Source organism: Eriocheir sinensis, chromosome 25 (genome assembly GCF_024679095.1).
Source record: "Eriocheir sinensis breed Jianghai 21 chromosome 25, ASM2467909v1, whole genome shotgun sequence".
Lineage (NCBI taxonomy): Eukaryota > Metazoa > Arthropoda > Malacostraca > Decapoda > Varunidae > Eriocheir > Eriocheir sinensis.
The window spans coordinates 5,003,347-5,030,259 of record NC_066533.1 but is presented as its reverse complement, the minus strand read 5'-3'; the positions used below and the strand labels follow the sequence as shown (position 1 = coordinate 5,030,259).

The 26,913-nt window shown below is 42.6% G+C and overlaps 1 protein-coding gene and 1 long non-coding RNA gene across 2 annotated transcripts in view; one reads left to right on the top strand and one right to left on the bottom strand.

The window, feature by feature from the left end:
• Positions 1-26,913, top strand: part of LOC127003226 (metaxin-2-like) — a 67,972-nt gene that overhangs the window by 29,819 nt on the left and 11,240 nt on the right. The window contains exons 3-6 of the mRNA XM_050869608.1: positions 15,902-15,978; positions 17,021-17,113; positions 20,446-20,610; positions 21,144-21,220. Coding sequence (XP_050725565.1) covers positions 15,902-15,978; positions 17,021-17,113; positions 20,446-20,610; positions 21,144-21,220 — 412 coding nt within the window. The remainder of the gene's footprint in view (positions 1-15,901; positions 15,979-17,020; positions 17,114-20,445; positions 20,611-21,143; positions 21,221-26,913) is intronic.
• LOC127003230 (uncharacterized) overlaps positions 21,151-26,913 on the bottom strand; it is a 79,673-nt gene continuing 73,910 nt past the window's right edge. The window contains exon 4 of the long non-coding RNA XR_007757019.1: positions 21,151-21,295. This is a non-coding gene — a long non-coding RNA (uncharacterized LOC127003230). The remainder of the gene's footprint in view (positions 21,296-26,913) is intronic.

Here is a 26,913-nt window from a genome sequence, read left to right as displayed (position 1 = left end):
TCCCACCGAAACACGATGACTTCAAACCAAACCATCGCCGAGTGCCGGAAGATTACCCACATGCTGCCCTGCCCTTCAATCAAACCTGGCCAGCGACTTCGGTCAAGAGGGGCTCCAGGGGGCAGCATGGGCCAAGCCAGAGTCATATATCACGGCAGTCACTATAAATAAAATTCGCCTGCGCCACTAACGGGCTGGTACCGTCCAAGAGGCCCCTCAAGAGACCCTATCCGTGCTATAGGCAGCACCTAAAAAAAAAGTAATGATAGTAGTAGTAGTAATAGAAGGAGGAGGAGGAATGATGGTGGTGGTGATGGTGAAAGGGGCCTCAGTGTTGGCGCCTTAATAATGATGATGATGATGATGAGTGTGGTGTTCATAATGAGGAAGGCAAAAGTGATAGTGGTGAAGATAGCGGCCGGTGGTGGTGGTGGTGGTGTTTATGGTGATTGGGAGTGTCGGAGGTGCCTTCCTTCTGCTTACCTGTGATGAGCTGTGCTGGAGGAGGAGGAGGAGGAGGTGTACAGGCAAGTAGGAAGGAACGAAGAGATGAAGAGGAAGAGGAGAGGGAAATGGAGGAGAAAGAGGAGGAGGAGAAGGGGGAGATGATGAATAAGGTGAAGATGTGCAGAGAGAAGATGAGGGAAAAAAAGGAGAGGAAAGAGGAAACAGAGAGAAAGACGAGAGAAGGGAAAGAAAGAGAGAAAGAAAGAAAGGGGAGCAGGTTAAAGAAAAGGAACAATAAGAAACTGATGCAAGGAAATAAGGAAAGAAGAAAACGGGGAAGAAAATAAAAGGAGGAGGAAGGAAGGAAAGGACGAGAGAAAGTGAAGTGCTGAGAGAGAAAGACTGTAAGCGATGGAGAGCGAGAAAATAAAGAAAACAAAAACAAAGGAGAGAAGAGGGAGGGAGGGAAGAGGAAAATAATTAACATGGAGAGGTGGAGGAAAGTGGATGGTTTTAGGAAGAGGCGGAACGAGGAGTGAGAGGAAAGAGCGAATTTAGTGAAGTGGTCTGGAGAAATAAGGAGGAGGAAAAGAGGAGGAGAAGGATAAAGTTAAGATATATGGAAAAAAGAGGCGAAGAGACGGGAAATGTGGAAGAAAAAGGCGGAAGAGGAAGAGGAGGAGGGAGGGGGGATGAAAAACGTCTTGGAAGTGGGTTGAGAAAGAGGAGGATGCTGGGAAGAGACAAAAAAAGTAGAAAAAAATAGTGGAGAGTAGTGGAAAATGATCGACTAGGAGGAGGAGGAGAAGGTTCTTGGGAGTAGGCGGGAGAAAGGAGGGTAATAAGAGGAAAAATGGAGGAGGCGTTGTTTTCGTGGGTATCTGGGAGGAGGAGGAGGGGGAGGAAGGGAGGTACGTGGTGAGTCATGTAAATGCGTTCGGACTGGACACTCCCTACGCAAAGGTCATGGGAGGAGGAAGAGGAGGAGGAGGAGACTGAGACGGGAGAAGAAATGAAAGAAAAACACGGAGAGGAGGAGGTGAAGGAAGGAAAAAGAAGAGGAGGAGGAGGAGGAGGAGGAAGATCGTTAAGGAAAGGAAAAGATAAAGAATGAGATGTGTTGAGAGAGAGAGAGAGAGAGAGAGAGAGAGAGAGAGAGAGAGAGAGAGAGAGAGAGAGAGAGAGAGAGCGTTATTGAGCGAGTCTAGACGAAAGTATGTTTGGTGTTTGTGAGAGAGAGAGAGAGAGAGAGAGAGAGAGAGAGAGAGAGAGAGAGAGAGAGAGAGAGAGAGAGAGAGAGAGAGAGAGAGAGAGAGACCTTAGCCAGCTGTTGGATTTTCTTTTGTCTTTCATCTTGCATTTAATATTTCCCTCAGACTTGCTGGAGGGGAGGAGGAGGGGAGGAAAAAGTGGGAAAGTAGGAGGAGGAGGAGGAGGAAGGTCAAAGTGGGAAAGGAGGAGGAGGAGGGGAGAAAAAAGTGGGACGGAGGAGGAGGAGGAAGGTCAAAGTTAAAAAAGGAAGGATGGAAAACATAAATGAGAGAGAGAGAGAGAGAGAGAGAGAGAGAGAGAGAGAGAGAGAGAGAGAGAGAGAGAGAGAGAGAGAGAGAGAGAGAGAGAGAGAGAGAGAGAGAGATTCATTAATATTCTGATCTCGGTTTATATATTTTTTTTTATCATGTGTATTGAATAGAAGCTCTGGCTGTTCCCCTATGTGTGTGTGTGTGTGTGTGTGTGTGTGTGTGTGTGTTATTTATGCATGTGCGTGTGCGTGCGTTTCTTGACGAGACTCGGACACGGTGAGCAGGCACGTCATATCGCTCCCTCCCTCCACTCCCCTCCCTTCCCTTCTCCACTCGTCCACTCCCACCTTTCTCCACCTATATCTCGTCCTCACCACTTCACCTCTTCCTTTTCTCTGATCTTTTTCCTTTCCTTCTTTCCTTCCTATACCTTCTCCTCATGCATTTGTCTTCTGTTTATTCTATTTTTCTCTCACCTTCCCTTCCTCATTCGTCTCTGCTATCCCTTCCTCCTTCCTTCCTTCCTTCCTTCCTTCCTTGCGTCACTCCTTCAAGACTTCTTAACTTTATTCCTACTTCCTCCTGATGATCTTTCCTTCTCCTCCTCCTCTTCCTCCTCTTTTTTCTTTACCTCTCTTTACCAGTCATTCTAACCTCTAACTTCCATTCCTACTTCCTTTTTTTCCCTCTGTCCTTCTTCCTCCATTTTCTCTCACTTTTTTCTTTTCCCTTAATATTCTACTCCCATTCCTCCTCTTCCTTCTCTCCCTCTCCTCTCTTCCCTTTATCGCCCCTCTTAACCTTCTCCACTTACTCACTTTACCTCCATCATCTTCTCTCCATCTCCTTTCTCACCTCCATTTCCTTCCTCTCTCTCTCTCTCTCCCTCCATACTAACCATAGCTATAAACTTAACTCCTCCTCCTCCTTAGCCGCCTCCTCCTCCTCCTCCTTCCTCCTCACCAGTCTTATTTTTAGTTTATTTCTTTCGTAATAATCTAAGTTTTTTTTCTTCCAATATGTTATAATTCTCTCTCTCTCTCTCTCTCGTGTTTTGTTTTATCACTAACAGCATTCTCCTTAATTTTTTTGTCCTTAATTCTTTTTCTTTCGTTTTTCCTTATTTTTTATCTTTTTTCTCATTCTTTTTTGCCCGTCGTTCTTTTATATAAACGTTTCTTGTTTTTATTTTCGCCTTCCCACTGACCTACATTCCCTTCACTTAATCGCTCTTGCTCTATCGATCTATCCATCTGCCTTCCTATTTTTTATCTACTTACACTTCTTACCTATTTGTCTATCTATCATTCTCTATCTGCCCATCCCAGTGTACCTAACTATTTCTTTATCTATGTATCACTATGTCTATCTATCTCACTTTCTCTCAGTACACACACGGTTATTTATTTTTCTATATATAACTATCGACCTACCTAACTATTACCTATATCTACCAATCTCCTTTTCTCGCGGTCAACTGGAGTCGCTTTTCCACATCACCAATTAAAGATACAGCTAACCTTTTCCTTTCCATTAGTAGCAGCGTCTGTCCTCCTTGGCCTCCCTCTTCCCTTGGCGTGCAGTCGCGTCGTAAGAGTGGAAAGGGAGCTAAGGGCGTGTTCAGTGACCCAAGCACGATTCTGGCATAGGTGGCGTGGGAGAGAAGGGCTGTGGTGAGGTTTGGCGTGGAAATGTTTGTTCTCTGCCTTATGCATTGACTCACAGGTAGATAGACAGGTAGGTAGGTAGGTAGGTAGGCAGATAGGTGGGTGGGTAAGTCGATAGATAGGATTATTGTTCCGGTTACTAATAAAATATGTATTGATTTGCACTTTTTTGCGTGTTTACTTGACTATGCTCATTTGTTTTGGTATCTTTTATTGTTCATTCATTCATTCACACATTCACTCACTCACACCTATTTATTCACTCACTCACACCCATTCATTCCCTCGCTTTCACTCACACCCACCCACTCACTCACACACCCATTCATTCCCTTTCTCACTCACTCACTCACTCGAACATTCATTCATTCACTCGTACATCAACACATTCATTCGTTCATTCTCGTATTGATTAATTGGCTCCATGCTCTCTTATGCTTACTCACTCACCCATTCACTTACTTCACTTACCCACTGACTCGTACACATACTCACTCCTCATTTCACTCATTCACAACTTTTTGATTTAGGCAGCTTGGAATGCACCAATTTGAGGAGCCCTTCATTGTACTGTAGAGGTTCTTTCCAATATGTATTTTTCTTCCCTTTAATCTCGAAATTTTGGGGAAAAATGTATATATTCGCTCCAGCTTCGTCCTTGGCCTCCTTCGTCACTGTAAACACGAAGATCAATGTTGTTTTCACTGGTTTATACTGCTGTCCTCTCACATTAATTCCCCTGTTTACATTAGCCTGGAAAATAAGCCCCTCCCTCTTTTTCCATTCGCGTGTATGATTGGCCTCCACAAGAAAGCCACCCCCTCTCTCCAACTCAGGCATCATTTGATTGGTGGATGCTAGGAAGGGATTGATTTTATTGGTGGTTCCTGGGCTGGTGAGGGCGGGGCTTAATTTCGGCATGAATGAAATTGAAATTTCGTTTCTCTTGATACAATACAAATTACTACTACATCTTCCTTTTTTCTTCTACTTTTCCTTTCGTCTCCTATTTCTTCTTTTCGTCTTTCTTCTCTTCCTCTTTTTAAGTCACCATCGTCGTCATCATCATCATCATCATCAACGCCGCCCGTGTGTGTGTTTGTGTGTGTGTGTGTGTGTGTGTGTGTGTGTGTGTGTGTGTGTGTGTGTTTTAATTATTCAACGAGCCTCAGTTATTCATCCCACATGGCCCTAATTAGCCTTACCTGTGGGTCTGCCTCACCTGGACATTCCTTTGTAAGCCCAGAAGAGCTCCTGTATATTACCGAAAGGCTCCAGGTTTGTGTGTGTGTGTGTGTGTATGCGAGATGGTTGCGTGGGGATGAGAGAGAGAGAGAGAGAGAGAGAGAGAGAGAGAGAGAGAGAGAGAGAGAGAGAGAGAGATGCGTGCGTGTCTCTAATCCGTAGCGTGTCAAACTTATCCATTGAGCGTGTGTGTGTGTGTGTGTGTGTGTGTGTGTGTGTGTGTGTGTGTGTGTTTAAACAAGGGGAAAGGGGGGAGGGGGAAATAATACTCTTAAAATAGATCCAAAGCGCCATAATGTGTACTCCTCCCTCCTCCTCCTCCTCCGTGGTCAGTGCGCCAAGCAACACCCTCATGACCCTTAGTTCGAATCCCAGTCATCGGTAGCGTGCATCACAGTCATCCCTTTGTTTACATCGGCCAAGGGTTCACATTCGAGACTCCGAAGCTAAAGAGACGGAATTGAGCGCTGGGCCAATGAGTAACTGAGTATGTCTGTGAAGTATTATCCAAGTTTAACCTTTCAGCTTATTATCATTATCATTATTCTTAGCATTCGTACCATTTTCCGATTTTTTTTCACTATATTTTTGGGTCTCCTCCAGTCAACATTTTTATTACTTTTCTTCATCTTTTTTTTCCTCTCCTCCATATCATCATTATCTTCGTCGTCCTTCCCAATCTTCTTCTCTTTTCCTCCCTTTCCTCTTCGTCTTTTTATATTTTTATGTTTCCTTTTTCTTATTTATTCTCTCACTCAGCTTCTTTTCTTCACTTTTCTTCCTCAGCATCATCTTTATCATGGTCCGTTTTCATTTTCCTCCTCCTCCTCCTCCTCCTCCTCTACTTTATTAAGGTTCATCATGTCATCTTCTCTGCAAGGCAAGATTGCCTAGTCTTAAGTGCAGTCACATTAAACACACACACACACACACACACACACACACACACACTCTCTCTCTCTCTCTTTTTATTTATTTAAACAAATTTTTACAAAAAAGGAGGCTCAAAATTACACTTTTTCGGTATAATTATTCTAAGAGCCTGTGTATGGGACAAATTGAATTGTCGAATGTTGAAACATACAATCATACAAATACAAAATACGAAAAAGTAAAGAAAAACATGTAAAAACAATATGGAATAATGTCAGTTTGTCACTTTATATTTATAGTTTATAGCACTAGCGCACTTGGGTGTCCCTCACGCCACCTGTGAGCAGCCAGCTTCACCTGCTGCGTGCTCATGTTCTCCACTTGGGGAGTGGCTGCCTTGAACATGTTCCACAGGCGTGTGGTCCTGGCTGTATATGTGCGCTGGTGCTGCCTGGAGTGTCTCTCTCTCTCTCTCTCTCTCTCTCTCTCTCTCTCTCTCTCTCTCTCTCTCTCTCTCTGGTAATGAAACCGAGAACCTGCATTCGATCCACTCTAGCAAAAGAGGAGGAAGAGGAGAGGAGAGGAGAGGAAAGGAGGAGGAGGAGTAGGAGGAGGAGGAGGAGAAAAGTGTTGAGGGAAAACGTCACTGAAGGGGAGAGAGAGAGAGAGAGAGAGAGAGAGAGAGAGAGAGAGAGAGAGAGAGAGAGAGAGATGAAAGGAACCTAATTATAAAACCAAGACTTTTTTCTCTTCCTTTTCTTACTCCTCCTCTCTACCTGGACTCACCTCACCTGAACCCTGTTAGTGTTGATTAAATCTCGCCCCAAACTCAGGTAACCCCACATGACCCCTTTCTTCCTCCTCTTCTTCTTCTTCTTAATCGTCTTCATCTTTCTCTTCTTCCTCTTCTTCTATTTTTTCTTCCTTTTTTCTTCTACTTCTTTATCTTCTTCCTCTCCTTTTTCTTCGTCTTCTACTTCTTCTTCATCATCATCTACTACTTCTGTTACTTTTTTTCTTTTTCTTCTTCTTTTCCTTCTACTTCTACGTCTTCTATTTCTACTACTACTACTACTACTACTACTACTACTACTACTACTACTACTACTACTACTACTTTTTACTTCTTTATCTTCTTCATCTTTTTATTCTTATTACCTTCATCACCTCTATTGGATATTTATTCACCTGTTATCACCTCACCTTTACTAATGAACCTAATAATTACCTATAGAGGCACTTCAATCCCCCATCTAACAAAGCTTAGTTCGTTTCACAGGAAAGAACAAAAAGAAGAAAAAAAGAAAAAAGAAAAGTCGATCATGCTTAACTTTATGGCGCCTCGACTCCACATAAAACTCACGAACATGAAGAATCTCCTTCCCCGAGCTCGTAAACGTGACCTTGATGTGACCTCGACCGGTGACACGCGCTTGAGGGGGCAGGCCAGAGCAGGGCAAGAGGGGTGAAGGACAAGGAAAAGGGTGCGAAGGGAGAGGGAAGATCTGGGAAAGAAAGGGAAGGAAAGGGATAGTAAAGGGAAGGAAAAGAAAGAGAAGAGTGGGAAGTAAAGGAAAAGAAATAGAAGGATGGAAAAGGGTAAGAAACAAACTGAAAGAAAAGGAATGGGAAGGAAAAGGAAAGAAAGAGAACGGAAAGTGAAGGATTAGAAAGAGGAGGATAGGAAAGAGTAGGAAATAAAGGGAAAGGGAAGATATAAGAAAGAGAAAGGAAAGTGAGGGAAAAGAAATAAAGATGGAAAATTGTAGGAAATGAAATCAAAGGAAAAGGAATGGGAAGGTAGAGGAAAACCTGAAGGGAAAAGAAAGTGAAGGAAAGAAAAAAAGAATAATAAGGGTAGGAAATGAAAGAAAGGGAAAGAAACGGAAGATAAATGAAAGAAAGAGAAGGGAAAGTGAAGGAAAAGAAAGAGAAAGACATGAAAGATTAAGAAAAGAAAAGAAAACAAGGAATGGGAATGGAAAGCAAAGGAAAGTAAAGGAAAAAAAGGATAGGAAAGGAAGGAAATGATAGGAAAATAAAGAATGGGAAGGAAAATAATTGAAAGAAAAGAAAAGGATAGGAAAGGAAGGAAATGATAGGAAAATAAAGAATGGGGAGGAAAATAATTGAAAGAATAGAAAACGGAGGAAATTAAAGAGGGAGGGAAGAAAAGGGGAAACCAGGTCAAATGGGGATAATAAAACGAGGGTGAAAAGTAGAATTGAGAGAGAGAGAGAGAGAGAGAGAGAGAGAGAGAGAGAGAGAGAGAGATATGCGGGTCAGGGCAAGGAGGAGAACAACAATTTTTCCCCCCATGACGGAGATTCAGGTCATGCGAAGGTCATCTTACTTTGTTTACCCTTCAGCCGCTGTCTTGTTTGTCCTCCTCGTCACCCCCCTCCCCCCTTACCCTCCACCCTCATCATACCCCTTCCCTCCCTCCCCCTCCCTCCCTCTTCATTCTTTATCTTTCTTATCTCCCCCTCCTCCTCCCTTTCGCCTGCCTCTACGCCTCATTTTTCTAGTCTCAGCGTGGCCTTTGCTCTACTTATCTTCCATCTAACCTTAACTATTCTTTTCTCTATTAACAACCTTTCCCTCCTTTCCTACCTTTCCTCCTTCCTTCCTCCCATCAAACATTAAAGTCGTATTACAAGACATTTCGCCACCCAAGAACACATATTTGACACGGCTTTCGTAGGAGTTGTGGGCATTTCCAGTAGTAGTTTTATGACCCTGGTGGTAGTTTGACCCTTAGCCACGGAAAAAGCTCAGGCTCATTTCGTATCTCAAGAACATTGTAAAGGACTCATTCGACATCACCAAAGCGCCAGTCAACCTCGTGATCCTGCTACACTACAGGAACAACCATTCCTTTATGATAAATGACAATTGTCCAGACAGTGATAACCGTATTATTCCTTTTGCTAGTGAACAAACTCTGCGACTGTTTGCGAGATCTAGTTGATGGACGGATGTTTGCCATGGCCCCTCCTAACTTCAAACAGTTGTTTGTCATTCGTGTTTCTCTCGGAGACACTGCTGTCCCCGTTGTTTATGCATTCCTGCAACACAAGACTCAAGACACTTATGAAGAACTTTTCAAGGCAGTTCATGATAAATGTGGGGAATATCTCCGGATCCAGACCCTTAACCGTTATGCTTGGCTTCGAACAATTTATTTGTTGATTCTACCATTTGACAGTCATCCTGGAGAGAAATACAAGAGCTGGGGCTCTATAAGGAAATAAAATTATTTTGTGGTATGGTAGACAGTCTAGCTTTTCTTCCTCTCGAGGATGTTTCTGCTGGCATGAATTACCTCAAAAACAACACACCGAACGACATGGAGCCATTCGTCACCTACTTCGACCAAACTTACGTAACGGGAACTCATCAGAGTGGCCAATGGCGGCAAGATGTTAACGAGATCCAAACAATTTAGCTCCGTCGCATTCCTTACTGTGCCATTTTTTCCTACGCTGAGGAATATGACATTTTTCCTGTGCCATTTTCCTACATTCGTCCTGACCTGATCCCGGTTTGCTTTCGCCCCTTTTTGTGTCATGCTGCCCCATTCCACCTTGTTCTTGTTCGCTTATCCTATTGTTTTTTTTTGTCCTTGCCCTCACTTTTTCTTCCTGACTCATCCCATCCCATTCTGTAACTGTCTCCCTGTTTTTTTTTTCTTTTCTTTCTTTTGGAAATGTTAGTTCATCCATTTCCTCTGTCCTTTCCATTATATTTTTCGTCTGTGTGTCTTCACGTCGTATCCCAACCCATCCTGTAACCATTTTCCTTTTTTTTGTGTGTGTGTGTTAGTTCCTGTTTCCTTCGTCCCTTCTTCCTTGTGTCTTCCTGTTTCATATCTCATCCCCTAATTACCTTTACTCCTCCTCCTCCCCCTTCTTTACGTTCGCCCTATAGCGCCGGTAGGCTTTCTTGATGAGGGCAAGTGTTTTATAGTCGCGCTATCTCGCTTGGCTTGGCTCATGCTGCCCCCCGAGCTCATTTTTTATCCTCTTTATAGAGTTTACATATCTAGAGTCCAGGTTGACAGATGGTCTTCAGGACAGCATGAGGGCAGCCTTAGGCCACTTCGATATAACTGAAAGCTATCACCTTGTAACGGCGGGCGGGACTTGAACCCGGGTCCTCCAGGATACTGCGCCTGCAAGTTGACCACTCAGCCTCTTCCTTCTCAACCTCCATGTTTCCACCCTCTTTTCCTCCCTAACCCCCTCCCTGTTATTTTTAGCGTTGGTTGGGTCTGCTTTCTTCCCCCCTTTTCCTTTGTCTTTATTCTTCTCATGTCTCCCCGCCTCCTTCCATCACCGCCCCGAGGCAAGAAGAGAGGGGAGGGAGGCGGGCCGCGTGACAAACTTGGTGGTGTCGACTCAAACACCGTCGTCGCAAACAGGTTTCTTGAGGCGCCTTTGAAGTGAGGCATTGATCCGCCATGCAAGTTGATGTTATTTTGTCGCCCACCTCGCCTAAAGCCTTGCCTGCCCTGCCTGTCATCCTCCCTTCCTCCCTCCTGCATTTCCTCTCTCTCTCTCTCTCTCTCTCTCTCTCTCTCTCTCTCTCTCTCTCTCTCTCTCTCTCTCATCTTTCAATATCTGACTCATCCTTCCCCCCTTCCCATCATCTCGTTCGAATGTTTCAAAACATTTCATACCTTTACAAATATGGATGAATCTAAATGTTTATAATCAATGATTTCCCACGGTCGAAAAATAATGGCGCAGAGTATTGTACGTAAATGGAATAAACTCCCACCTTCAGATGCTCAGTGCAACACAAGTGGTTCACTTAATAACAAACTCTACCGCCACTTCCCTCACTTTAATACTCACTAAGGTAGAGATGCAATTTCTTGATGGCCGTTTGGTATTTCGTTCAGGTTTGAGGACAGCGCATAGAATATGTGTATTCTAGTCTAAACATCTAAATCTATGTTAATATATCTCGAGAGAGGCATGTATGTGTGTGTGTGTGTGTGTCGTAAGAAAAGTATTGGATTTATGTTTTTAGTGCTCTCTCTCTCTCTCTCTCTCTCTCTCTCTCTCTCTCTCTCTCTCTCTCTCTCTCTCTCTCTCTCTCTCTCTCTCTCTCGTGTTTAGATACTACTTAATGCATCAAGACACTTCAGGGCAGAAAGCATTCCACACTGATCTTGAAAATATAATACCTGTCAACGTTCAGACTCTTCCTGGTTGTGCCAAACATATCTAATCTTGTAAATCAGGCAAGTTTTACTAATGCCGCATAACCTTGATTATTTCCGTGACTGACAACGAATCATATTTTTTATCTGAATACAAAACCAAGACTTTCACGTTATTACCTCATTAAGAGAAGTATTGTTTTTGCCTTGCCTTGAAGCTATGCAGGAAGATTCGCTCCCAGGTATTGCCAAGCCAGTTCCTTCATATCTCGGTCATGCAGGAATATACGCTCCCAGGTATTGCAAAGCCGGTTCTTTCATTCCTCGACTATGCAGGAATATACGCTCCCAGGTGTTGCCAAGCCGGTTCTTTCATTCCTCGACTATGCAGGAATATACGCTCCCAGGTATTGCCAAGCCGGTTCTTTCATTCCTCGACTATGCAGGAATATACGCTTCCAGGTATTGCCAAGCCGGTTCTTTCATTCCTCGACTATGCAGGAATATACGCTCCCAGGTATTGCCAAGCCGGTTCTTTCATTCCTCGACTATGCAGGAATATACGCTCCCAGGTGTTGCCAAGCCGGTTCTTTCATTCCTCGACTATGCAGGAATATACGCTCCCAGGTGTTGCCAAGCCGGTTCTTTCATTCCTCGACTATGCAGGAATATATGCTCCCAGGTATTGCCAAGCCGGTTCTTTCATTCCTCGACTATGCAGGAATATACCCTCCCAGGTATTGCCAAGCCGGTTCTTTCATTCCTCGACTATGCAAGAATATCTGCTCCCAGGTATTGCCAAGCCAGTTTCCTTCATTCTTGGCTAGCATGAGAGCGGCACCGTCCTTCCTTTACGAGTCAGGCCACAGGTACCTGAACATTTGTTAGCCAGTGCAAAACTCTTTCAGGTGTGTCTCGCCTCTAGATATCTTCAGGTCACGTTCAGGCAGATAGTTCCCTTCCTGCACACACACACACACACACACACACACACACACACACACACACACACACACACCACATTTAGTTAGCAATCTGTGTTGTTCTCTGTGTGTGTGTGTGTGTGTGTGTGTGTGTGTGTGTCCACATCAGTGCTTTCAATCAGTTTGGGTGACCTGATTTTTTTATGGATCCGTGTGTGTGTGTGTGTGTGTGTGTGTGTGTGTGTGTGTGTGTGTGTGTGTGTGTGTGTGTGTGTGTGAGTGCGTGCGCGCGCGCGGGTGTGTGACCTTGAGACGCGCACGCAAGCCGATATGTCAAAGCGTTGCAGCCGACACACACACACACGCACACCTCCCTCCTTTGAGTTATCCTCTTGTTATTGCTTTCTATTCTTATTCCTCCTCCTCCTCCTCCTCGTGAGCGGACTACTACTCGTAGAAGTAATAATATGTAATAGCCAAGAAACTTTCCGTGATGTTATACCTCTTTTGTTACTTGGTTTTGCTTTTCTCCTCCTTTACCCCTTCTTCTACTTCCTCCTGTTTCTGTATACTTCATCTCTTCATATTCCTCCTCCCGGGCCTTGATATAGTTACTTCTAATGCTTCTTGCCTTTGCTTTCTCTTTATCCCCTTCTTTTCCTCCCTTTTCTGCGCCTTCATCGGGTTCTTCTCTTCCTCTACCTACTCCCATGTCCTGTTATGTACTTTTAATGTTACTTATTCCTCCGTTTTTTCTTCTTTTCCCCATCTTTTTTTTCTTTTTCTTCCTCCCCTTCCTTATAAGCACTCAGGGGAATAGTCCACCTGATGATGATGGAGGAGGAGGAGGAGGAGGAGGATGATAGGTGGTGTTCGTGGAAATGGAATATATTTAAGAGGCGAAAAATTGAGGAAATGGGAAGGAGAGAGAGAGAGAGAGAGAGAGAGAGAGAGAGAGAGAGAGAGAGAGAGAGAATTCGCGTTGGGGATTATATTTTGTTTATTGAAAGTTGTGTCCCCCCCCCCTTGAAGCGTGAATTACGGGGTGACATGACGTGACGTGTAGGGAAGAGGAGTGAAGGGGGGCGGGGGGTTTGCGGTTGCCTGCGTATAAGTAGTTGTTCAGGGGTTGGTGGGTCCAGATAATTGTGTGCTATTTTTATCCTTTTGGTAATGATGTGTTTTTATTATTATTATATTTATTTATTTATTTATTTATTTTTTGTCTTCGTATGCTCTTCATTACCCCCTCCTTTTTTTTTTTTGTCAATCTTCCTTCTTTTCCTATATTTTCTTGTTTTATTCTTTCCTTTTTTCTTTTATCCGTTTTCTCTCTTTTTGTCTTTGTTCCTGTCTTCATTTTTTCCTCTTTCTCACTCCTCTTCACGCCTTTGCTCATCGTTCACCTCCCCCCTTCCTCCTCTTCTTCCTCCCCCTCCCCCTCTTCCTTTTCTTTTTTTCCTTTTTCTTCTTTTTATTCTTCCTATATTTATTCTTCTTCCTCTACTACTACTACTACTACTACTACTGCTACTACGTACTTCGTGTGTGTGTGTGTGTGTGTGTGTGTGTGTATATGCTTTATTTGGTGATTATTTTGTGGGCGCAGTTGGAGGGGAAGTAGATAAACCATTAAATCTTTCTTAATGGAATTTTTCTTTTTCTTTATTTCAAATTGAGAGAAGAGACGAATAGCGAAGGGAGTTAAGGGAAAGGAGGAAGAGAGATAAGGAGAAGGGAGGCAGCGATGCATACTGGGAAAGGCGAGTTAGGGAGAGAAAAGGGAGGGGGATACCTTGCAGGGTGGGTAATCTTCTTCCCCTCCCTCCAAATAATTAAGGTGTCAAGGGCAGTGGGGAGGGAAGCCAGAGGAGAGAGGAGGGAGGGAGGAGAGGGAAAAGGGAAGGAGATATATTACAGTGTGGGTAACCTTCCTCCCTACATCCCCTGCTTACAAACTAATATAGAGGGGGAAGGGGAACCAGTATATAGGAGGATGAGAAGGAACTAGGAGGAAGGGGAGAGATAGGATTTACCTGGACCACTGATGATGGGAGCTTATTCCATTCTCGCACTACAACGTTGGTGAAGAAAATTTGGTGCAGTCTGAATTTACTTGTCTACATCTGAGTTTGTCATCGATCATAAATGAACACCTTCTAATTTAGCAATATCCTTCTGACTAAACTGTTGTAGGCTGCATCGATGCATTGCTGTGAGAATTTGAGGTTAACATCCACGTCGTTGATGTAAATAATGAAGTTGTCTGTTGCTCAACCAATACCTATTTGCTTTAGTTTGTAAAGTAATCGCTTTCTGAAATCAAGATAGACTTAAACAGTGAAGAGGTCGTTATAAAAGGTTAATAGATTTGATAGGCAGGATCTGTGGCTTTCAAGGTAACTCACAATTTTGTCTCTAATTATGCCCTCAAGGTTAGACTAATGGGCCTGTAATTACCTGGTACTTTTTGTCTCCTTTCTTAAAACCAATCTGAAGGACAATGCCTACATATTGAATACGGTTGTGAGGGAGGAGAGTATTTTTGTTTCTTTCAGCAGAGTTGGATATACTTTATCAGGTCCAGGACTTTATTTGTTTTAAGTGATTTGAGGGGGTTTTATTTCAAAGTTAGACAATGATTTACATTAGTACTGGTGTTGGTGGTGGTGGTGGAAAAGTAATTATTTAATAGGTTTGCAACGTGTTGGCTGTCAGTCACTTTCTGTTGTTTATGTAACTGAAGAAGGATTATTATTTTAATATTTTCTTCATATCTACGCTCATCATTGTAAAGTCTAATGTTTAAGACAATTTTCTCTCCTTGACTGAGTGTTTAATTTCGCTATTAAACTCAAAATACAGGGAGGATAGGAAAGGAACTAAAATATACGGGAGAAACGAAAGGGGGGACGAAACCGTGCAGAGAATGAGATAAATTAGGATAAAGGAGAGAAACAGGGAGGGGATAGGATGTAGGAGGGAATGGAAGCGGGAAAAGACGTACAGGGAATGAACTTAACAAGGATGAAGTGGAGGAATATGTAGGGAATAGGACGTGAGAGGTATGGAAAAGGATCTAAGGTGAGAAGGAGGAATAGGAAGGGAAGGGAGATAAACTAGGATGAAGGGAAGGAATAGAAAGGGGATGGGGGTGTAGGAAGGAATGTAAGGGGGACAAGAATTTACAGGGAATGGGAAAAAATAGGATGAAGGGGAGGAATAGGAAGAGGACTAGGACATAGGAGGGAATGGAATGGCGACTAGAATGTAAATGGAAGGGGAGAGAAAATAGAATGAAGGGGAGGATTAGGAAGGAGGATAGGATGTAAGATAGAATAGAAGGGGAATAAGATAGAAGCTAATAGGAAGGGGAGTAATAGGAGGGGGATGAAATGTAGGAGGGAATGGAAGGGGGATTTGGTATAAGCTAATATGAAAGGGAGGGAAAGGAGAGGGATAGAATGAAGGGGAGGAGTGGAAGGGAATGGGAGAGAGTAGAATGAAGGTGAGGAATAGAATGGATAGAGGAATGGGAAAGAAACTAGGGTGAAGGGGGGATAAGGAGAGTGGGAGGGGGATTAGGGTACAGGGGGGAATAGGGGGAGGGGTCCTATTGCTACCTTTTGCCCAACACATGATAATCAGCTGATTTATCATACTCTCATCCCCCCACCCATTAGTCCCCATTGTTACAGCCATTAGCAGTATTTAATGTCACTTTTTGCTGTTTCTCTTGTGTTGCGACTTCTGTGTTTCTTTTTATTTGATGGAGAACGTTTTCTTATCATATTTTTGAGTTATTACGAAGTGGATGCAAGTTAACAGGATGGTTTTGACTTTTTCTCCTAAACTTATCCAATATGGGGTAGTAAGAGGAAGCATAAAGGGTATTTAGTTAAGGATGCTGCGTCTATGTACAATTTTAGACTAAGGATACACAAGGATATTTGGAGACTACGAGAGGCCAGACCACCAACTTCCCTCCCCATCCGTAAATCTACTCAACCTCCATTTAAAACCTACAATGACTTATTTGTGTGTATGTTGCAGGACGTGTGCCATTCATCAAGGCAGGAGCATTCGTGGTGGCGGAACTGGACCCCATTGTGGCCTTCGTAGCCAACAAGGTGAGTGGAACGCTACTGCAGGAAGGGAAGGGAATGGGGGAGTTGTCAGTGAAAGGTTCTGCTGGGAGATACCGTGTATATATATATATATATATATATATATATATATATATATATATATATATATATATATATATATATATATATATATATATATATATATATATATATATATATATATATATATATATATATATATATATATATATATATATATATATATATATATGGATGAAGAAGGCAAATGCATCTTGGGGGGAATATCTTTCTCCGACCTGGGGGAGGGAGAGAGAGAGAGAGAGAGAGAGAGAGAGAGAGAGAGAGAGAGAGAGAGAGAGAGAGGCAAAGGATGAAGGGAAGAAACGAAATGGAATGGAAAGAAGAGAGAGAGAGAGAGAGAGAGAGAGAGAGAGAGAGAGAGAGAGAGAGTGAGAGTGAGAGTGAGTTATCATCCTTGATGACCTAAATCTGTTAACATGTACATGATCAGTAGGCTTATGTGACTGTATATTATTGTATATTGTATATTATTCTATTTTCTAATTAGTAGGGTAGCTGAGCAGAGGGTCAGTTTTTAGATAGGACTCACCATACATCTTTTAACCGATAAATCTCCTACAAAAGCTCAAGATATAGTATGAAAAAAAAGGTGTGTGTGTGTCCCCTATCTCCCCTTGACAAAGCTTCCTTCTCCCAGGCTTCAGCATAAATAGATTTATTCACAACAACTTTCTGAAGATGACAAACCACAGAAAACAGTTGCCAGCCTGTTTGCTTCTAAGGGAACAGTGGATGAAATATAAAGTTAGGCAAAGCTTGGTCAGGGTCAAAGATATCTGAGGAAATGAGGAGAAAGGGAAGGATTGCAAGGGATAAGATACGAAAACAGAAGGAGAGGGAGGGATATGGATGCAATACTTAGTGAATATTAGAGATATTAATAATTATGCAAACCTTGTGAGCCAGAGTAGCTTTTATCATTGACATCGGTTTAGCAATTGTGGGCTTATAGATACTGATGTGTGTGTGTTTGTCTACACAGGGCGTGACTCTGACGGAGCGATTGGACACCACACAAAAGGCAGACATGCGTGCCTATATGTCCCTTGTCAGCAATGTCTTGGCCAATGCTGAGGTGAGTTATCAACACCACTTTTGTATTTTTGAATTATTAGTTGATTATATTCCTTAGCAGAGATACTGATAGATGATTACAGAATACAGCTTATAGAAGGGACAATATACATTAAAAAATCAGGTTAAAACTAAGTTTGAGGTGCCTAACATTCCTCTCCCTAAAAAGTTTAAGCAGTAGAAGTGTCCCTAGATAGAGCAGCAACATGAGCAGCACCATGTTAAAGGCTGTAAGGTACTATTTTGGGTCTACAAAGCACCCCCGCCAGCATTAAGCCGTCATGTCATACAGATAATTTTTTCTGATTTTGGGGGTGGGCATGGCTGCCTTACAACAAACTAATGCCTTGCTACTGTGGCTTTGGTCGTAGCAACAGGTAACAGAATGGTTATAGATTTCTTGCAGACCCACAGAGAAGGCAGTACAAACTCTCAATTTACGTGAGTTTGGTTTACGCATTTTTGAAATAACGCGGGGTCCAAAATCCAAATAAATGTTTAATTTACACGGTTTTTCACTTATACGCGATATTTGATGGAGTGGCCACCAGATGTCTCACACAGCTGGACTCACACAGCGCCGCAGCCACACAGCTGAGCTCAGTTCTTCCTGCGCGCCACTTGAACAACAATAGAGTACCCACGCTGCCACGCTACTCAACAATAGGGGTGGGCAGGTACCGGTACCAGTACCGGTACTAACGGTACCAGCTATATGGTACAGTACCGGTACCAGACTGCTCGGTACCGGTACCAATACTAGCCAATCGCTCATGGTGTCCCTCATTTCTTCCTCACACGAATGAGGCTGAGACTGAGTGCCTGAGTGGATATCTCGGTGATATGGATATTCTCTCTCAATCTTTCTCTGAATGAAGTTAATATTTATTTTTTGATAGAAACCTACCTCTTGTTTGATTTACATTGTTTTTGATTTACGTGACCTCTTCAAGGACACAATACTCGCATAAATCGAGAGTTGCCTGTATTGGATCAACAAAGTCTGTCATCTGGGGAGTCTGTGATAATCTTGGTAGTGAATTTTCAGGTGAAAATTATCCTGGAACAACACTCCCAGGTCCTTCTCCTCCTTTTTTCTTGTGATATTTTAATTTCCCATCAAGGCTCTGTGACATCCTCTTACTACTGCTATCCATTTCTAATAATGTGCATTTTTTTACATTAGTGTTTGTGTTCATGTTTACTCGGTGTAGTATTCCTCCCCTGAAGCCAAACCGATGATCCGTAAAGATATTCATCTCTTCCAAATATTTCATCCACCGTTCTTTAATGATAGTCTCATATAGTTTAGTCACAACACTTGTCAGTGACACTGGTCTGAAGTTCAGTGGCTTTTTTTTTATTTCCTCACTTGTATATTGGCACTGTTAGCATATTTCCAATCACATGGCACTTTACCTTCTTCCAGTGAGCTCACAACCAATCTCTATCTTATCTGCTAGTTGATCCTTACACTCAGTATCCAGTTTGAGACCCAGTCAGGGCTGGTGCCTTCCTTTCAGCTTCTTTGCTAAGTCCATTCCATGTATCCACACTCTTGAATGGAAAACTGAACTTCTCTGTCTTTCAAACATGTCCCTTTTCTCAATTTCTTACTCTGTCCTCTTAGTTGCCTCCTCCCTTCCATCTCGATTAAATCATTTCTATCTAACACTTCCATTCCGCTCGTATTCCTGTACAATGCTATCAGGCCTCCTCTTCCTCTTCCTTCTTCCAGTGTTGGTAAGCCCCAGTTCATCCAATCTAGTCTCGTATGGCAGGCTTGATAGTTCTGGTACCATCTTAGTTGCAATCCTTTGAATCCTTTCAAGTTTCCTTACCTCATCATGTCCCCATCCAAGTAGTGAAATGTGTATAGGTAAGGAGTGTGTGTGTGTGTGTGTGTGTGTTTTAAAAGATCAGTGTGGTGAGAGGGGGACTCAAAATGGCAGTCACATCTTAGCTTGTTGATACTGTATACAGGGACTAAAGGTTGTAAGAAAGTGAAAAAAGTAATCAAATCTTTCAGTCTATTTCAAAACTGAGGGTTAGAAGAGAATTATAAAGAAGTAAAGATAATGATTGTTTCAAAGCTTACCAGTGATAAATGTGTGAAGATTCTGGTTAACTCTGTAATTCACCCGTCAGTTTTTAAGCGTTTTGGCGTATGTATGAAAACAAGAAAAACAAACACAGCATTGATGCGATGAAATGAATAAGCTGCGTGCGCTCCATCCATCGTTAGCGTTACTATACTGGGGCTCGTCCGCCGGTCACGTGACGGTCGTCAGACGGTGGGCGTTTTTAGAGAAGTTTTAAAAAAAATCTCATATGCCAGCGAATGCATACGCTGGGTACGGTATGCATACGCTGGGATAAGGCGTTATCGGTCGTTATGTTTTATCATTCGTTTCCGTCTGATCGTTACGTTCCTCATTATATAATGGTAGCGTGTTAGAGAACGCATTGTGTCGCGATCATTGGACGATATTCGATCATTGTACGTGACCGTACCGGATGTGTGATGTTGACGATGGGATGCGCGGATTCACGATATGTCGCGCTGACCACGCCCCTTGTCTTACGCTGTCGCATAACACATACGAACGCGACAAAAAAACGAAGAGTTCAGCAGCGCGCACCGTTTAGAATGTTTACCATCGCACGCGCCCGCATTCTCTAAAACGTTAAGGTGTGACAGGTTCTTAAGGTAGACAAAATTAGTGATGGTAACTGGATGCCTGATTACATAACTACGTCCTTTTCAAAATTATCATCCTAAGTTAAATGGGGTCACTTGTTTATAAGCCTCCTCCATTGTGGGTGTTGTTGTACTATATGTTCAGTGACATTTTTGTATCACGTGTCCCCTTACACAGTCATCCACCTCTTCCTACTTCCTTCTGCCCTGGACTTACATTCTCATTGCTTGTCTTCCTACATTATATTCTCATCATGTAGTCATACAAAATCAATCTTGCTGCTTGTTTTTTTTCATTGCTTTTTGTGCTGTTTTCAACCCTTCCGTTCACTATTCCCCTGATGTTAGTTAGTTACTCTGGTCTCCCAAACATCCATGTCAAAACCCACATCTCTCCCACATCAAATTTATACTCCTCCATCTCCTTGACAGGTGTTGTTTACATGCTATACAACATTGCCGGTCTTACTACTTCTTTGAAACTTTCCCTTTAATCTGACTACCTGTCATTCTTTTGTCACATAAGAAGCCAGATGCCTTACTCCAAATATTCCACCCTGCCTGAATTAGATGGTTTATTTCCTTGCTGTTTACAGCACTTTACCTGATCCTTTCATGCCGGTGTGTTGCAGCTGTATGTGTCATGGGTTGATCCTGTCACCTATGAGGACGTAACCAAGCCCCGCTACGGCTCTGTGTACCCGTGGCCCATCAACCTCTTTCTCACGCGACAGAAGCGTAACCAGGTCCTTCGCCGCCTCAGGGTCCTTGGCTGGCAGCAGTACACTTTGGAGGAGGTAAACTGCCATTACTAAAATTGATACTGTTTCCATTCGCTGCTTTCCAGACGGGGCACTGGTAAAGGAGACTGCCCATCTGTCTCCACTCAGCCCAGGAATCAAACTTGGGACCTCTTGGTTGTGCATGCAAACTACTCCAGTATGGAGCTTTGTGTGTTTGTTTTTGTTGTATCTTTCTGGACAGAGCTACAAGATTTGTGTCCCGGGTCTAAATAATTTAGGTTTTCACCCAACCCAGGAGCAGAACACAACCCCTAATACAGTGAACTCTCTGGTTAAGAATATTTTTTCATAATTTCTATTTAGTCAGAGAACTAAATTTTGGACAAATTTGCCACAACATGAATATCCCTTATTCATTACAATCAAATTTTTATATCATTCTAGAATACTTTTTAACTATATAGAGTACCAAGACTGAGGAGGTTGTACTTGGGTGAGAAGTTTAATGGAGGTTGTAGGTGGGTGAGAAGTTTAATATTTTGTGTTCTGAAAAGGCTTCAAATACTCATGTCTTTCCTTCATTGAAGGTTTACAATGAGGTGGAGCGTTGCTGCAGTGCCTTGTCTGAACGACTCGATCGACAGGACTTTTTCTTTGGTAACAGGTGAGCATCACATTAGTGTTTCAGTGAGCCAAACTTCAAGGTGCAGCTTGATTAATGCATTCACACAGCTCCCCACTGCAATAAAAATAATGAGTTATTAATAATGGAATGCTCCTCCCAAGAAGTAATATAGTTTGATATCTATAAAGAACTCTACTTTTCATGTAGGCCTATGCATTATCAGAGCAGTGAAGGATATTTAGCATATTTATGTATCCCTCAACATATGAAAATATTGCAAGCATATTGTACATAAATTTTTATTTATATATCGCCACAAATAGTTAACTGAAGTAACATAACTAGAGAGTCTGCATACAGTGTGGCCCTAGGGAAGGAGGGGCTAAGTAACTTTGGGGGCCTGATACCTACACAGAATCTACAGTTTGATACATTTCATTGATTTTTTTTCTTCCTCATATTTTTCTAGGGGCCCCAAGTTGAGGCAAACCCCCCCAGGCTCCCCAGTAGCTATGCCATTGACTAAAAGTAAACAGTAATTATAATAATTCATTAATATGGTGTAGTAACATCTCATTAGGATCTGGTGTGATCAAAAGGCATTTCAGGTGCTCCTTGAGGGAGAGTGAAGTGAGGCATCCCAGGACAACACAATGCAGAATGTTAAATGGCTTCAATCTGACTAATTCTTCTGTGGTCTTGCTTTGTATGAAATCCTAATTAGCAAGAGAAGATTTGGTTGAAAATCCATAGAAAATGTGTGCATATTTTATCAATAGAATTTAATAAAATTCTGGCCACCCATTGGTGGCCTCTATTACTTTTATCAAAAGTTTTAGAGGCAGGAACAATGGCCAGAATGCGGCAGAAGAGAAAGGAGTGCATGAGACTGGTGTCTATTAATGTGAATGGATTAGGTGATGAGGAAAAGAGGAGAGTGATGATTGAAAATTTTGTGAATGGAAGAGTAGATGTGTTGAGAGTGAGTGAAACGCATATTAGAGGAACTAGTATGAGTGATGGTAGGAGAGTATGTGGGAGGGTGTGCCTGGGGGGATTGTATGGACGGGGATGGATGAGAAGTATAAAGTCAGGAGTAAGGAAGGATGTGGTATTGTGATGTCTGAAAGAGTGTGGAATAGTGTGACTGATTATGGCTGGAAGGGAGAATTGTGTGAGTGAAAGGAAAAGTAGGTTTAGTAAAGTATGCATGGGTGTGTGTATTTATGCACCAGTAAATGTGAAAAGTAAAAAAGGACTGAGGGAAAGGGAAGCTTTTTGGGAGGAAGTGAATGCATGTTTGAAGAGTTTTGAGAAAGAAAGGAAACTTATTATGATGGGAGATATGAATGCTTAAGTGGGTGAGAAAATGGGGGATACCTGGGAAGAATGAAAATGGAGAGTGGCTGGTAGACGTCTGTGCTGAGAGGGGGCTGTTCCTAGCGAACACTTTCTTTCAGCACAAGAATATCCACCGATACACATGGAGAAGGGGAAGAAGATAATGAGCAGAAAGGATTGATTGATTATGTGGCAGTAGATGGAAGACTTAGAAAGGATATGTGTGATGCGAAGGTAGTAAGAGGAATGTTCGATGACTCTGACCATCTTGCAGTGCTGGCAAAATTAAGGCTGAAGGAAAAGTGGGTGTTTGAAAAGAAAGGTGAAGTAAAAAAGGAAATATTGAAGATAGAAAAGTTACAGGAAAAAGAAATAAAAGATGAGTATAAACGTGAAATGGCAGAGGCCTTAAGTGAAAAATGGGAAAGTGTAAAAGATAGTATAGATATTGAAAAAGTTTTTGGAACATTTGAAGAAGTAATGTTAACTACAACAAAAAAAGTGTTAGGGATGAAAGTGGTGAGGGACGGAAAAAAATGAGGAAATTCATGGTGAACAGAAGAGATAAGGAGGATAGTAAAAGAGAAAAGGGAACTTTTTAAGAAAACTCAAGAAAGAAATGTGGCTGAGCAAGTAAAAAGGGAAAGGAAAAAGAAATATAGAGAATGCAAAGGGAAATTAAAACAAGCAATAAAGAAAATAAGAAGAGAGTTGATGAAGACTTTGGAAAAAGACTAAGTGAACAAGTGTTAATAGCACAAAAACTGTGCTAGATCGGCATCGCATGACCCTCCAACCAATTTATATTGTGCAACTAGGGGTAAAATAATGGAAAATGCTGAAAAGTAAAGATGGCGACACTATAAACACTTGCATGTGCCACAACAGGCTGGGGCTGACCATCAGGCCCTACTATGAAGGCCTACTGGCGCCACAGGCCAAGACGTAAAAAAAAAAAATAAATAAATAAATAAAAAAAGACTGTTCATAATGCCATATTATAGGGTTCATCAGGGCTAACAAATGTTAGTATACAATGTCATGTCTACAATGCATGGGTAAGCCAGGAAAACAACTTGAAGAGAACAACAAGAAGATGGACAATCTGTTGATCGGCGTCTGCAATGCCGATAAAAATATAAAGGAAACAAAATCATGTTGGAGAAAAGTAAAGAACGAAAGAAATGCAGAAAATATCTCCCCAAGTAAAATAAAAGAAGTTATGGATGAAAATGGAAAGATGTTGAAAGACGGGGAAGCTGTGAAAGAGAGATGGAGAGAATGTTTCAAAAACTTATGAATTTTGAACCTGGAGGTTCAGCGGTTGTAACAGCAGTAATTTTGAGTGGAGGTAGAGAAGGAGTATATAAAGAAGGAGGTATAACATATGAAGAAGTAAATCAAGCAATAAAAAGATTAAAAAATGGAAAGGCAGCAGGAATTGATGGAATTACAACAGAAATCCCAAATGAACACCACTGAGTGCCAGGATTCGAACCTGGGCCTTCTGACTAGAAGTCAGGGCAGCATACCGACCAGACCACCAATGGGCTAAAAGGTTACCGCGCCAGAGGCGCAGAAGTGGCCTCTGGCGTGGTAACATTTTAGCCCATCGGTGGTCTGGTCGGTATGCTGCCCTGACTTCTAGTCAGAAGCCCCGGGTTCGAATCCTGGCACTCAGTGGTGTTCATTTGGGATGTTTTTCACTGTGTTAATACAGTTTCTCTAATGTACAACAGAAATGTTGAAGTGTGGAGGAGATGTAGTTACTAAATGGATGGTCAAGATATGTGAAGTGGCATGAGCCAGCAGACTGGACAAAAGGCATCATTGTCCCAGTTTACAAGGGGAAGGGGAAGGGCAAGAGAGGGGAGTGTGGGAGCAATAGAGGTACAAGTCTGCTGAGTAAACCCGGATAGGTATATGGAAAAGTCATAATAGAGAGGGTGCAAAGACTTACAGAAGAGAAAATCAGTGAAGAACAAGGAGGCTTTAGGAAGGGAAGGGGATGTGTGGATCAGATATTTTCCTTTGGGATGGTAGTAGAAAAAATATTAGCAAAGGGAAAAAAACTATATACGCTGCCTTCATGGATCTAGAAAAAGCTTATGACAGTCAATTGGCTGGCATTGTGGGACGTTTTAAAGATATATGGTGTGTGAGGAAAACTGCTTAATGCAATAAAGTCTTTATGAGGATGCATCCGCATGTGTCAAAATTAGTGGAGAAACAAGTTAACATTTTGAGATAAAAGTGGGCTTGAGGCAGGGGTGTGTCATGTCACCATGGTTGTTCAATATTTATATGGATGGTGTTTTGAGAGAAGTGAAGGGCAAAGTTGGGAAAGTTGGAGTAAAAATGTACGCTGAGGTAAGGAAATGGGTGCTGAATTCAATCTTATTTGCTGATGACACAATGCTCATTGCAGAAAATGAGTGACTTACAAAATTTGGTCAGTGTTTTTAACAGTGCATATAAAAGGAGAAAGCTGAAAGTACCGTAAATGTCAACAAAAGTAAAGTGATGGTTTGTGAGCGGAGTAGAAGTGAGGTTGTGGATTTTGTATGCCCATATAGAGTGGGATTTGAATGTGAAAAAGAATCCAAAATAATTTTGAATGGTGAAGAAATGGAGGAGGTTAATGAGTTTAAGTACCTTGGATCAGTTATGTGTAAACATGGTGGTACAGAAGGAGAGACAAGAGAAAGGGCACTGCAAGGAAGAAGGGTGGTAGGGTCTTTGGGACGTATCATGAATGGCAGAAGTGCGAGCATGGAGGTAAAGAGGGATCTGAGAAATACAGTAATAGTACCAACCCTCACATATGCAAGCGAAACATGGACCTGGAATGAAAGTCAGAAGTCTAGAGTGCATGTGGTGTGAGTAGAATGGATGGAATGAGTAATGACATTAAAGTATGAGCGTTTTGGAATGTCACGTGGGTGAAGGGAAGAAGTGTGGAGTGATGGAAGAAGTGAAGCGACAGACTTTAAAGTGGTTTGGCCACATGGAGCGAATGGAGGAGTGTAAGATGACCAGGAGGGTGTATGTGAGTGAGATAGAGGGAGGGAATGCAAGAGGACGACCTCCAGTGAAATGAAGAGATAGGGTGCAGGAGTATGTCAGGGAGAGGGGGGAAAGATCCTTGAGAAACTTTGAGCAGGCAAGGAGGGAGTGTCTGGATAGAGAGAGACGGAAACTCTTCTGCCGTGGCCATCCCCTGGTAGGAGCTCCTAGGAGCAGGTGTCAAAGATGAATGAATGAATGAATTTAATAAAACTTCACTGATTTAAGATCTTTTACTTCTGGGTTGCCAGGGGTCTTGTGTCCCAACCCACAACTAGCAGTCAGTCCAACCCCTAACCTTCCTATAAAACCAACTCTGCTACAATCAAGAAAAGAAGTAGAGGGCAGTATTGAGGCTTATGTTCTTACCTCAATCCAGTTAGTGGGCTCACTCAATGTGGATGCATTGAGTGAGCCTGTTGCGTCTGCTGCTTGGCCTAGCCTACGAAACCTTTCTGTCTGAAATTGGGGAGGGCTCCCTATCTCTTCAGTGTTTTGAGGGTGGTCAGGTTGGTGCAGATGCAGTGCCCACTGACAAAATTAGGCCTGGGATTAACCATCAGAGGGTTCCAAGTGTGGTATACTGTCCTGAACCTCTCAGAGAATCACTGACTGCCTTACCTAGCAACTGAGTTCAGAAGGCTGAGGGTGGATAGAGTGGGACTCTGAAGACAAGGAGGCCTAGTACTAGAGGTACACCTACTACTGGTCTGGCATGAGCAATGAGACTAGTCTTAAGGAGTTAGCTAAATACACCTAAAGCCAACTGCAATCACTTGTGGTTGAGGTTACTCTGGTTGATAGGAGCAGGTCTAACTGAACAAGTAATGCAGCACACTCAACCACCCCGAGCTGTATCCTTCTTTCCCTCTTCCTGAATAATGCTTCTCTCCATTGGACGTGCCAAACCCTGAGGATTGGTTAGCATGCCCTTAACCTTAGTCTTCCCACATGATTACCATTTTTTTTTTTTATTTTTTTATTTTTTTTTTTTTTTTTTTTTTTTTTACGTCTTGGCCTATTGGGCTGGTAGGCTTCTTCCCGGTGGATCCTGATGGTCGGTCCAAGGCTTCTTCCCGGTGGGTCCTGATGGTCGGCCCAGCCCGTTCTGGCGCAGGCGAGTGTTTATAGTGGCATCATCTTGCATTGGCTCATGCTGCCCTCCCAGAGCTCATCTTTAATCCTAGAATCTAGAGTCCAGGTTGATAGGTGGACTTCTGGACAGCATGTGGGTAGTTTTAAGCCACTCGGCGGCGGCTGAAAAATCCCAGCTTGGTGGCACCGGTCGGGGATTGAACTCGCGTCCTCCTGAACGCGGGGCCGTC